Here is a 13351-nt window from a genome sequence, read left to right as displayed (position 1 = left end):
CCCCTTGTTTTGAAATGTGTAAAACAAGATAGGGAGTTCACTTTGGGAAAATATTGATTTTTTTAATTGCCCCTCATCCCACCCTTCACTGCTTTTGGGGAATTCCATGAAATAGGTGAAATGTTTGCTCATTGTGAAGGGGAATTAGTTGTTCAGTTTAATTGGGTGATGACCCTATCTTCTTATTCTGCACTGGAGGTTTCATTCTGCCTCAGAGTACATAGTAGCAAAAATGGGAACACTTCCCCTGGCCTGGCATCGCGGGAATCTTTCCTAGCTTATTGGCCTGCCCTGCAAGCATTTGGTGAAGTCTTACTCAGTGGAAGCTGGTAGTCAGCCAAATAACTTTTCTTTTGCAAGGCAATAGCCTATTAAATGGTTTCATCACATAATCATGGTATGTTTCTTTTTTTTGGGGGGGGGGGTTGGAAGATAAAGGATACAACATGCTTTGAAGCTGCCAGCACAAGATGTCAATCATAATGAGTCACCAGTAAACATAGCAGTTTTGCATGACATTTACACTGTAGAAATAATGCACTTTGACACCACTTTATGAGCTGTAGATCCATCCCCTGGAATCCTAGGATCTGTAGTTTTGCAAGGTCTTTAGCCTTCTCTGCTAAATAATGTTGGTGCCTCACAAAACTACAAATCCCTGTATTCTGTAGGATGGAGCCATACCAGTTACAGTGGTGTCAAACTGCATTATTCGTATGGTGTAGATGCGCCCATACTCTAATAATACCCAGAAAGCTGAATTTTGCCAATACACACTATACAGAGATGCAAGAGTTGCTGCATAAAATATGTTGCCTGTCCAAGAAGTGATCTCTTCTGGGGTTAAGTCAGTAATGTATCCCTTGATCATTGGCACAGTCCAAGTAATAACCACCTGGTGGAATGATATGAAGCTACTGAATCCATTCCCACCTCTGAACAGGTGACCTGTGCTATCAGAGCTGACCACTCCAACCAAATGTTCAGGGGGGTATACACATGGTTATCTTTAGTTTCAGCTATCACATGGCTAGTCTACTGTTCTCAAGGATTTGTGAATAGTCGATATGTTTAGGAATGTGATGTCTCACAAAGCAAATATGATTAAATACTTATGCATTCTCAATAATAAAAAAAAATACTTCTGTAGTGTGATTAATACTCAGGTGCAGCACTGAATAAGATTTTACTTGATATTCATTGTTCTTTTAATCAATAGCACAAAACATAAAATTTAGGAAGAATTTTTCTTTGGCAGTGAATGCCTTTCAAAAGTGTAAATGTTTTGTGTTTCAATTACTGGCTACCCTTTTTGGATGTGAAAGGGATATATAGATTGATTCATAATAAAAGAAGCAGCTGATTCACATTTAAGAATGGTAACACTATCTGTTGATACGGCTGGCCATATTCCTTGGAAATATTTCAGCATGTGAGGAGAAAATCAGCTTAACCTTGGCAGTAACAAAATAAGGTCCAGCAACTTATGACGGACATGGCTTTAACATCTGACAGCTAGATTCATTGTTGGTTTAACAGCCAATCACCACTTTTGACGACACAAGCTAATGAAGGGTTGGAATATAAAAAGCCCTCTTGGAATATACAAGATTCACCAGAGTGGTGAGTTGTCTCAGATTGCATTTGCCTTCAGTGATTCACAGAGTACTGAAAGATTAGGAAAAGAACTAAAGAAAGGAGAAAAGGAAAAGAAGGAAAAGGACTCTAGTGAATGTGAGACAATGCAAAAGTTTAAAAGCTATATTTATATTTATCTTCTCATGTTAATCATACCTGGTCCAGTGGATCCAAATGAAAGTAACCAGGCAAATGAGAATATAGAAAAAGATGGACCGTGCAATGCATGTACATGGAGGCAAAGTACAAAATCTTCAAGAATAGAAGCTATAAAAATCCAGATCCTCAGCAAACTGCGTCTGGAACAAGCACCTAACATTAGCCGGGATGCTATACGGCAACTTTTACCTAGAGCTCCTCCAGTACAAGAACTGATTGATCAATATGATGTCCAGAGAGATGACAGCAGCGATGGTTCTTTGGAAGACGATGATTATCATGCAACAACTGAAACTATTATTACGATGCCAACTGAGTGTAAGTACTCTATTACTTTATAGATTACCAATCTCCTGGTAAACTTTTCGTCTTTGTGTTAAAGAGCAACAACCTAGTTTGACTATCTTTTTAAAAATTGCTTTCGGTAGCATTCTGTAGGAAGGGAGAAAATTAAATTTAAAAATTGTGGTATTTTTCATTTGGATATACATATTTGTGCATGTGCACATGCATGCATTTATGTATGGTTATAATACATAATATAATACATATAGGGGGGGGGGGAAATCCCATGAATTTTCCTTGCTGGTTGTTAGAGGTGTATAAATACAACAGACAATCAACACCACTATTTCAGTACTTTTATCAAACCATTTGTGTAGAAGTATGAGAAAAAAAATACACCCCCAAAATGTGTCAGTTTACCCCAGCAGTCCCTCTAAAGATGCCTATTTTTGAGGATTTTCTGAAAATGGGGAATAGGTGAAAAGGGATATAACTGACAATATTAAAACATTTAGCTTCAGGGCAGTCATATACCACATTTTCAATATAAAGAGATTTGAGCTATGAAAAGTATGAAAGAGGAACTTCCCAATCTCCAGTTTTGCACCGGTTAATGCTTTTTCACACTCATGGTTTCCCTGATCTCCTGCTGCTTTGGCATCTTGCTTTTAAATTAAAGGAGGATTTGTGTTTCTCCTTCAATCCAGCCAATCCAAGATAATATAACCCCTGTGATGACATCACAGAGCCACAAAGCCAATTAGATTAGATCACATGGCGATCTTAGCGAAAGCGGAAAAAAAAGTCACAGTGGTCTCACCTGAAGCCACAATCCAGCTCTAGTTGTATCCGAAAGTGCTTTGGAATGCATGTTCAAACAGACATCGCATTTGGAACAATGCAGTATAGAGAGACAATGTCTTGATTTTGCTATGCTGTGCAGTCACATTTTTTGCAGAGTAAATGTGACAAAACAGTGAGGTTTGGTCCAGAATGCAGCCCATATACCCCTCCCCCCTTTGGAAAATGTGCATGCCCTTCTACATGTTCACAAGTTGCCATACACAATGGGAACTTTTTGAGATTATGGGCATTTTTAAGATGTGCAAATATTTTCACAACACCTGTACTCAGTTCTATTATCCTAGACTGGTTGACATATATATATATATATTTTACAACCTATATATTTTAAACAAACAACTCATGAAACTAGCACTTACTACCATAAATGTTCATTAGCTGCCAACCGTACTTTATTTTTAATATTAATAATGTTAATGCATACTTGCCAAATCTATTAGTTGTGCTATGAAGGACTGAAGGTATTTACTGAATGAGCAGATTCTTCGTTATCTACTTAGTGCGAAGCATCTGCCCTGGCTCATATCAAGTATCTTTTGCACAGATAATATTATAGTATCTTATGTGCTTCATTATCTAAAGTATTTGGCTATGGCAGCTGTTTTCAGAATAACACTTGGAGTGATGATGAAATAATGCAAAACTGAAAGTTGGGACTTAGATTTGCTCTTGGCAGCAATAGGGTTGTCAACAAAAATCTGATGGCACTACAGCTTTAGCAATCTATTCCTGCACTGGCAGGGATTAGACTAGGTATCCCTTGGGGTAGCTCTCAATTCTATAGTATAAGAGATGATCCAACTATTTTACCTTAAAGACCAACACATTTTATTTGGCTTCTGCAGACTGCAGCTCACTTCAGCAGAACTTTTGTTGGTTTTGCTGCATCAGATTAACATAGTTACCCTCCCTGGAATTTATTTTACCTGTGTACAATAATATACATAGTCATACAAGTAAGTCTATTTATCAATGTTCAGAAGAATTTTGTTCTTTTTTTAAAAAGCAAACGCTTCTAGACAATTTGAAACACAACCCTAAGCATGCTTACTCTGAAGTTAATCCCACTGGTTTTCCTGAAAACTAATTCCAAAATGTGAATATAGGATTCAGATTTGAACATGCTGCTGACTTAAAATAGTATTTCTGTAGTGCAGTAGTGTCTTTTAGTTTGAGTGCTCTGATGTGGATAGAACCGTGTGCACCTTCCCAGTCTACAGCCATCTATGAACTTACCTCAGTTAGGGAGAAAGTGTATGCAGATAAAGGCATGAAAGTGTAAATCACTTGCAATCTCTGAGAAAAGCTACTCACACGAGAGTTCTTTGTGAGCACTTGTATGTTAGAATATATCAAATGTCACACTCCTATGTTACACTGCAAATATGGAGAGTTTATAAGTATCTTAACATGTTATATAACTTCACTGTATGCTAAAATTAGTTTTCCTATATACTGCAATTTCTGCTCACATAAACCAGGTCTGACATGGCAAATTAAAAATCAAGACATTAAAGTTATTAACATGTTTTATTTCCATTGAAAAGGCCACCTGATTTCTGTTATGACTAATTTCACATCTGTTTCTATGATAAAGTGAATAATGTATTGCAAAATCACAGAAGATAAATGTGTGGCTGCCATCCTTTCTCTTTTTATAAATACATTTTAGGAGCTGGCCTAGTAAGATGCTACATGTCACAATCTTTTTCAGGCTGAGTACATTTGTACAGTGTGTTCAATATCCCTGGTGATTTTGACTGGGGCAGGGGAGTTTATTTCAGAGAGTGATTTGTGCAGCTGCTCAGCTAGTATATCTATACCGACTTCTAAAGATTCCCTGAGTGTATTCCTTTACCATTTGTATCCTTCTTAATGGCAATCATAATGATTTAATTTCAATCTGAGGTTTTTGACAGAAATCAATATAAGAGTCTGAAACAAGCGATCAACACAAAGCACTAGATTATAACATGGAAATACAGATGAAACTGTCACAACATTTTCAATTTCTTTGCAGTCCTCAGTTTAACTAAGTGTTCCTATTAACTTCCATAAGATTTCAGTGTATCTGCTCCAAGGCAGGTATTTTCAATACTGAAATCTGCAATGTCTTAAACCTTTGAAACTGTAGGTGCTTTTTCCACTTTGATCTCTCCAATTGCATGTTTAACTCTTTGTTTTCCCTGTCTACTTTTAATGGCTCTGATTTGTAAATTGTAAGATACTTAATAGAATTTATGTTTTTTATGAATACTGTGAGCTGGTTTAGACACCGGTGAAAAAGCAGAATAGAAATGCAAAGTACAAGACATGAAAAATGGACTTAAGGCTACAATCTATTGCAAAAGTGCAGCTTTAAATGTTAAAATGTGACTGGCTTTATTTAAAACACTACAGAGACAACATTATTCATGGCATTGCATACATGAATTAACAGTACACACTAAGATACAAGATATCCTTATACTAATTTCTGCATGAGTTCCTGATTGGTTGGTTGGTTGGTTGGTTGGTTGATTATATGTGGCCCTTTTCCTCCTCCCATTTTGTTGTTGTTGTATGCTCCAAGTCATTTTTTTTACTTATGCCGACCCTAAGACAAACCTAGCATAGGGTTTTCTTGGCAAGTTTCTTCGGAGGAATTTTGCCATTTCCATCCTCTGAGACTGAGAGAGTGTGACTTGCCCCAAGTCACCCAGTGGGTTTTTTTTATGATCAAGCAGGTCAATGAACCCTGATCTCCAGAGCTGTAGTCCAACACTCAAACTACTATACCATGCTGGTTCTCCCATGCAGCATACTTATTCATATTTGGTACAGAAGTCTGTGAAATACTGGTCACACCCAAATTGCACACATGGAGCCTAGCTAAAAGAATCTGCCATACATCAGTGTGGAGGGCAGAAGGGCATAGTGTAGTTTAATTGTGAACAATTGGATATTGATTAAAATGGAACAAAGCATGCTACGGTGGGAAGAATGAACAAATAAGACTTTTAAAATGAGATGCATTATAGCTGGTTCCACTTGTTTGAGGTGAGTGTCTCTCTATTGTAAATTATAAGTCAGTTCTAAGAAATCTTAAGATATCTAAAAATTTCATTTATCTTTCATTATTAAAATGTTTCTTGATGTTTGCAAACATGTAACATTTTCTATCCCTTCTTTTATAGCTGATTTTCCTATGCCCGTGGAAGGAAAACCCAAATGTTGCTTTTTTAAATTTAGCTCTAAAATACAGTATAATAAAGTGGTAAAGGCTCAGTTGTGGATATACTTAAGACAAGTCCAGAGGCCTACCACAGTATTTGTGCAGATCCTGAGACTCATCAGACCCATGAAAGATGGTGCAACTTCTACTGCAATTCGATCCTTGAAACTTGACATGAACCCAGGCGCTGGTATTTGGCAGAGCATCGACGTGAAGTCTGTGCTGCAAAATTGGCTCAAACAACCTGAATCCAACTTGGGCATTGAAATTAAAGCTCTGAATGAAAATGGAAGAGATCTTGCTGTAACTTATCCAGGACCAGGGGAAGATGGTTTGGTAAGATCTACCTAAAAACCTAGAAGCACATTCTTTTTATTTAGTACTGTACTTGTAAAACAGGCATTTTCTGTAAGGCTATAACCATGAGGAGTACTACTTGGCAGTAAACTTCCCAGGATTTACTTCCAAACAAATTTGTTTTGAATTAGCAGTACTGGGGGAAAAATTCTCTCTTCCCTATTATAGTTTAAATAAGGATTATACACAAAATCACAGCATTCTACTATCTATGATATTGATAATGCTAGTATCTAATTCACGAAGAGGCCAAGGTATTCAGTTCATTAACAGTTTGTTAACCTGGAAATTACTAGGGCAAAATTTTATAACTTTTAAATCCAATTAATTTTTAAAAACATTTTTTAAAAAGAATATCCTATTTCTGTGTAACTAAGATGGAATAGACAATAGTTTCTTATATCTAGCATATCATAATAATAATAGGAATAATTTGTTGTGGTGGTGGTTTTTGTTGTTGTGTGCCTTCAGGTTGTTTCCAGTTTATAAAGATCCTAAGGCTGAGATTTTCCTGGCAAGTTTTGATCAGAGGAGGTTTGCCATTGCCTTCCCCTGAGGCTGAGAGCATGTGACTTGTCCAAGGTCACTCAGTTGTCTCCAGAGTTGTAGTCCAGCACTGAAACCACTACGACACGCTAGCTCTCATCCTAACAATCTAAATGGGATGTATACATAAATATGAATATTAAAAAGCCCTGCTGGATTAGACCAAAGACCTTTCTTTCTAGTTCATTCTCCTGTTTGCTGTTGTGAACAGCCAGATGTCCATGAAAACTCCACACAGAGAACATAGAATTATAGAACCAGAGAGTTGGAAAAGACCACAAGGGCCATCCAGTCCAACCTTCTGCCATGCAGGAACACCAAGCACTCCCAACACAGGCCCACCCAGCCTTTGCAATACCCTTTTCCTGCGGTTGTTTCCCAGTGCCTGGGTGCCATGCTGCCCCTGATACCAGAGATCAGTGATGGCCGGGAATGTCCATGTTCTATCCTGAATTGTCCAAAGACTGGGTGGCTTTACTGGATGACCTTTGGTCTATTATTATGAAACAGGCACCTCTCTCTAGCCACTTTCACCATTGTTCTAGAAAAATGAATACATAACAGTTCTCCAAATTACTTTGTTATTAGGACTAATGACAGATGAAGCACTGGCAGTTGCATGTTTTAGAAAAAGGACGTGGCTTTAATGAAACCAGTACTATTCAGGGATCTAGGTTAACAGCTTGCAACATCAGATACATTCTGGTTTGTTCTCTTCTAGCGTTATTCACCCAGCAATCATAATATTACCAGGTTCCTTAACCTAGCCCCAGATACTTTTGAGGGAAGACAGGCCTGGTACAGACAGGCCCTGAATGACACCTTCATCACTTGCTAGGGTTGCCTCGGGGCGGAGCACCCACACTCCCTGCAACCCTAGCATGTGACTAGGGCGTCATGACTGTGCAGTGCTGTATAGATGGCGGGTGCAACATTGACATCGCTGCTGTGCTGCGTTCAAATGGAGCAATACAGCAGAGATGGTTTCGTGCCGCCGCAGGCTGCTTGCAGCGGCACAAAAAGGAGCTGCTTTTTAGTTGCTATGGCTTTTCAGTTGCAGCAATTTGGTTGCTGTGGTGCTGCTGTGCAGCAATGAAAGGCGGCCCCAGTCCGCCCTTTTGGGCCCGTCTGTAACAGGCCACAGAAACATGAAAAAGCGATCAAATGACAACAGATAGCCTTTATTAATTTTAGTTCCTTTCCCAAGCATTTACCCAACAGTGAAAACAAGGCTCTCTACAGAAAGGAGCACATGTTGTACATGTGCTTCTTTGTAAATGGCTCCTAGTGTTAGTGTTTTAAAAGACTTTGTGCAACTATTCCACTTTTTCCCCTTTATACCAAAGTTTTATACCAGAGTTTTTTAATGGAAAGAAGAACTGGGGAAGCATCTTGCTCAAGATTCCTTATAAAACTCTGAATGAGGCAAGGCAGTTGCACAGTGAGGGCCCGAATAGACATGCCAAAATAAAGCTGCTTCGGGTCACTTTGGAAGTATGCTGTTTAAATGACACACACATCTTAAGAGGCCAGAAGCTGCACCAAAGCTGCGTTCCAGTCTTTAGGATTGGAGCATGGCTTTGGCATGGCTTCCGGCCTCTTAGGACACATGCATTATTTAAACAGCATACTTGACAGTTACTCAAAGCAGCTTTATTTTGGCCTATCTGTTCGGGCCCTAAAAGTCTCATCTGGAAGCCCCTTAATTCTCCAGTGGTTGAAGATGTGTTACTTCTCAAAGCCCAAATAAAATCACATCAGATAGTCTATATTCAGAACAAAAAGAAGCCTGAATTTTAAAGCCCAAAGCTTCCCTTTAGTATTTCTCTTTCTTTTGCTAGCCACTCTTCCTTTTTATCTTCATTATCTTGGATGTGAGAGAAAAGTTGGTGCCCGACATTCTGTAGAGGTCTTCAAGCCCTTCTAACAGGAAGATGAAAAAACAAATGGTTAGGATCCAAAAACCCCTTGACATGGTCCTCAACCAAGTGCTCTAGTGGAATCTTTAAAAAATCATTGTATCCAACTGTTTCCCTCAACCAATAAAAGAGATGCCACTGGCAGAATAGATTTTCCTTCCTTGTGCAGCCTCCCATTTCTGCTTTAGATAATCAAAGAGAGTAAGCCAAGAAAGCAGCAGAAAGGAAAGTCCCGTTGTTAGTCGAAGTCTGGTTATGTAACAGAGAAAACTCATTATTCTCTCAATAGTATTACAAAAGTTACTGAAATGACCTTTGGGATTGTTGGGTTTTTTTTGGGGGGGGGGTTGTTTTTTAAAATGGTATTCCAAAGCATGGAAGGGGATATCTACCATTCAAAAACCACAATTAAAACCTCTTCCAGTTCAGAATTAACAATGTATTTCCTTGGACTCCACCCAATGAAAGTGCCTTTACTACTAGAGAGGCTTAAGAACTGTGTATTCCAGGCAATTTTAGAAGTATAATTTTGGGTTGGAGTGTTTATATCATGACGATTATAGCAAATGATACGCAACTTTTGGGGATAATCTTTTGTGATAAATGTTAATCAACTTTCTACAGTACATTGAGTTATTCTTCAAATGTATTATTCCTTTTCCTTTCTTCATAGAATCCATTTTTAGAGGTCAGGATTACTGATACGCCGAAAAGATCACGTAGAGATTTTGGTCTTGACTGTGATGAACACTCATCAGAATCTCGATGTTGTCGGTACCCACTGACTGTGGATTTTGAAGCTTTTGGATGGGACTGGATCATTGCACCCAAAAGATACAAAGCAAATTACTGCTCTGGAGAATGTGAATTTGTGTTTCTACAAAAATATCCACACACTCATCTTGTGCATCAAGCAAATCCAAGAGGTTCAGCAGGCCCTTGCTGCACACCTACTAAGATGTCCCCAATAAATATGCTGTACTTCAATGGAAAAGAACAAATCATGTATGGAAAGATACCAGCCATGGTAGTAGATCGCTGTGGGTGCTCCTGAGCCCTCCATTAGGTTTGCTACTTCATAAATATGGAGTCTACAAAAATTTCCTTTGAGCAATTTTTGAAACTGTGAATTTTTGAACAATAGGCCTACCTCTTTTAGGCTGCACTCTAGGCTATTATAAAGATTTCTTACCAGACAAACTACAGTATGTGAACGGAAGGACATTTTAATACATGGCTGGTTTCCAACCAGTGAAAAGATAAGCTACAATCAAACTTTCAGGATTTCACAATGATTTTCTCATTCTGGAAAGGGATCTCTTTTCATTTATGCAAACAACATAGTCATATAAAGGTATCAGAAATAGATAAGGGCAACCTCCTTATATTCCAGAGAATGAAAAGGAGTGGATTATTAAACATACTCTCAACAGTTTAATATACAGGTACTATTGCATTTACAGTAGAGGATAGACTGGTGATATATAGTGAACAGAGTACCAATGAATTGTCCTCAAACACTTGAATTGAGTTTAGAGTATAAAAACTGATAAGATGAAATTCCACAAAACAGAAGTCCACAAATTAGGTTAGATATTTTGTGATTCCATTCCTTTTATAATTAGTATATTCATTCTAGTGGTGCTATCTCATTGAGCTTAATGGTTCCATCCCAAGATTTGTTGCTAGAGCCCTGAGATATAGGATAGAATGTACCAACAGTTAGATTACCACAATGACCAGGATCCAAAGGGTAGCCCCTGGTGATGAAGCAGCTCCATCAATTGAAATCGGAGGAAACAACCCTATTCTGTCCTGTAACCCCTATGGGCAACTGTGGGACGCTAAGGATCCTATGAGCAATTGTGGGGGGCTACAAGGCCACATTAGCCCTCCTGGAGAACTTAGAGAGTTGCACCTCCCACAACTCTAAAAGACCCCCACAAAACCCCACAAACACCCCAGTTTGCTCCCAAAGCTCTCTTTAGCAACAGAAAGTGACCAGAGTGCCTTTTGTACTCTAAAAACCTGCTCTGAGAGACTAGGAAACCCTATGGGACAGGTTTTTAGAGAGCTGCAAAGGGTGGGAGAAGAAGGTCTTCTTGTCGATGGTAGTGTAGTGTTGGATTTAGGGCCTAGTAACAAAACTTTATATTGTAGTGGAACTGCAGACAGCCATCGGATTGGAGTGGTAATATTTATTTATACATTTAAAACATACGTATAAAGCACAAGAATTGATGTTCCTTTCCTGAAGTATAGTTTATTAAACATTCACAAGGAATGGAATTTTTGAAATTAATGAGTTTTTGTACTTAAGCACGCATCCATATTACAGGAAATGAGGAAAGGGAAAAAAAGTTTCTTTATGATAAGATAATTATAACCCACAATGCAACATTACAGTTTGCACTGTGGTAAACCAATGGACAAAATTAATAAGTACAATATTGTAAAAAAACAAAAATGAAACATTGATATATTACTAAGTTTGTATAATACACACACACTTATTATTATGATGATGTAAATAAATGTTTGTTTTTTTATTTACTATTAATATACCAGACTATATGGTCAACATGTTTTGGGTTAACTTGTTCTATCATGTGAAATTACATTTCTAACAATGATATCCATTAAGGTTTTCTTCTTATGTAGCAAGTGCACACTATATTGGGAACATTCTTATGCTCCTGAAAGCAGTGCATACACATGGTATTCTCGTTATCACTTATTGCCCCACTGACCTGTTGTACATTTGTGGATTGCAACGGTTCTGCTTCTTCACTTGTATTGAATGAGAAAAGCTTCATGTAAGAGTTCTAGGTACATATGGATTAGTGGATCAGAGCAATTTTGGATATAATTGCTGCTGGACTTCAATGTAAACCATAGGAATAGTGTATATAGTCACCTCTCCACATTTGCAGCTTTGACTTTTGTGGATTTGATCATTTGCAGATTTGAATAATATATTCTTTCTAGCAATCTCTAGGTCCTCCAGTGTAACTCTATGGCCAACGTTTGCCAGAGGTTGTGCTGGAGGACCTAGAAATTCCCAGAGAGATGTTCTCTCAGGTTAAAAAAAATAGTGTTTTCTTTTTATTTGCTGTTTGTCCACTTTCATGGAGACCCTGCATCCCTAACTCTAGTGAATGTGGAGGGCCCACTGTATATTTTCATATCAACCTTCTTTTTTTTTTTAACATTAGTCAGTTGCACATGGAGATAAACAGTGGACATTACTTGTTGAATGCAAAGGGGAGTATTGTTTTATATCTTGTCTTAAAGCATGAAAAAAGTGAAGCTTAATTCCAAGATGGGCAAGAGAAACATGAAAATGCCTGTAGTATCTATCAGTTATAGCAGTGCATGGAGCTCATGCACAAGCATTTTCAGAGCAGTACTAGTGGCTGTTTTTCATCAGTCACAGCTCTTTGGTTCCAGTTGTATGAATAATCAATTTTGTATTGATTCAGCTAAAATGTAATTTTTCATACTTTAGTAATATATCAATATACTGTTGACAACATAAACCATAATATGTTCATTAACTCTATTTTTCTTAAGAACTAAAATCTTACAAAATATTTTATTATTTTTATTTTATAAGTATGCAATAAACCTTAATTATCTCATATTACTGTATATTTTGCTCAGCAAAAAATTTAAAAATCTACCTATTTCCTGTTAAGGGACTTTTTTCAAATGTGAAAGAGTATTGAAAATACAGACATTGTACAATAACCACTATAATTTCTGTTAAAATATTTTAATTTTTGTACAATATCAGAACTGTATTTGTTGTGTTACGGATTTCACCTTATCATTTTATTTACATGAAATTACAGCAGTGTATCAGTCTCTTCATTTTCTTCCCTTCCCAACCATATTTATGCGTCTGCAAATAGTTAAATTTCTCTAAAGATGCCAGCCAAAACATCAGGAAAAACTCTTCTAGAACATGGCCACATAGCCCGAAAAACCCACAAAAAACTAAGTTAAACTAACAGCTTTCTGGTGCTTTGTATTATGTTTTAGTTCCAACATATTTGTTTAGATTGCATATAGTGGTCACAATTCAATGCAATTATGCTTTTAAAAGATTCATCGTTCAAAGGTGGTTCTAGACAAGGCTTCTGTATCATTCACTCAATTTTACTGAGCTTCAGATTATGTTTTCCCCCACTCACAGCCCTCCCTTTTTTCCTCACCGGTTCTTCTTGCAAATGGTCCTTTCGATTCTCATCACAAAAGTCAATGGGACTTAAGTATAGTAGGCCCTTAGTATCCTCTGGGGTTTGGTTCCAGGACCCCCATGGATATCAAAATCCATCAATGTTCAAGTCCCATTAAATAAAATGCC

General features: G+C 37.6%; 1 protein-coding gene across 1 annotated transcript; it reads left to right on the top strand.

The window, feature by feature from the left end:
• Window positions 1-1636: 1636 nt before the first annotated feature.
• Window positions 1637-12785, top strand: MSTN (myostatin). The gene is made up of 3 exons (XM_042454266.1): window positions 1637-2115; window positions 6123-6496; window positions 9656-12785. The coding sequence occupies exons 1-3, from the start codon at window positions 1743-1745 to the stop codon at window positions 10034-10036; spliced, it is 1128 nt and encodes a 375-aa protein (XP_042310200.1). The 5' UTR covers window positions 1637-1742; the 3' UTR covers window positions 10037-12785.
• The last annotated feature ends 566 nt before the right edge of the window (window positions 12786-13351 follow it).

The sequence above is a fragment of the Sceloporus undulatus genome, chromosome 1 (genome assembly GCF_019175285.1).
Source record: "Sceloporus undulatus isolate JIND9_A2432 ecotype Alabama chromosome 1, SceUnd_v1.1, whole genome shotgun sequence".
Classification (NCBI taxonomy): domain Eukaryota; kingdom Metazoa; phylum Chordata; class Lepidosauria; order Squamata; family Phrynosomatidae; genus Sceloporus; species Sceloporus undulatus.
Note: the sequence above shows the minus strand (reverse complement) of the source record. Positions and strands in the feature narration are given on the sequence as shown.

Coding starts and splice junctions, on each gene's coding strand:
- MSTN (XM_042454266.1), top strand. CDS start 1,743: ATGCAAAAGTTTAAAAGCTATATTTATATTTATCTTCTCATGTTAATC. Junction 2,116..6,122: donor TATTACGATGCCAACTGAGT/GTAAGTACTCTA, acceptor CTTCTTTTATAG/CTGATTTTCCTATGCCCGTG. Junction 6,497..9,655: donor GACCAGGGGAAGATGGTTTG/GTAAGATCTACC, acceptor CTTTCTTCATAG/AATCCATTTTTAGAGGTCAG.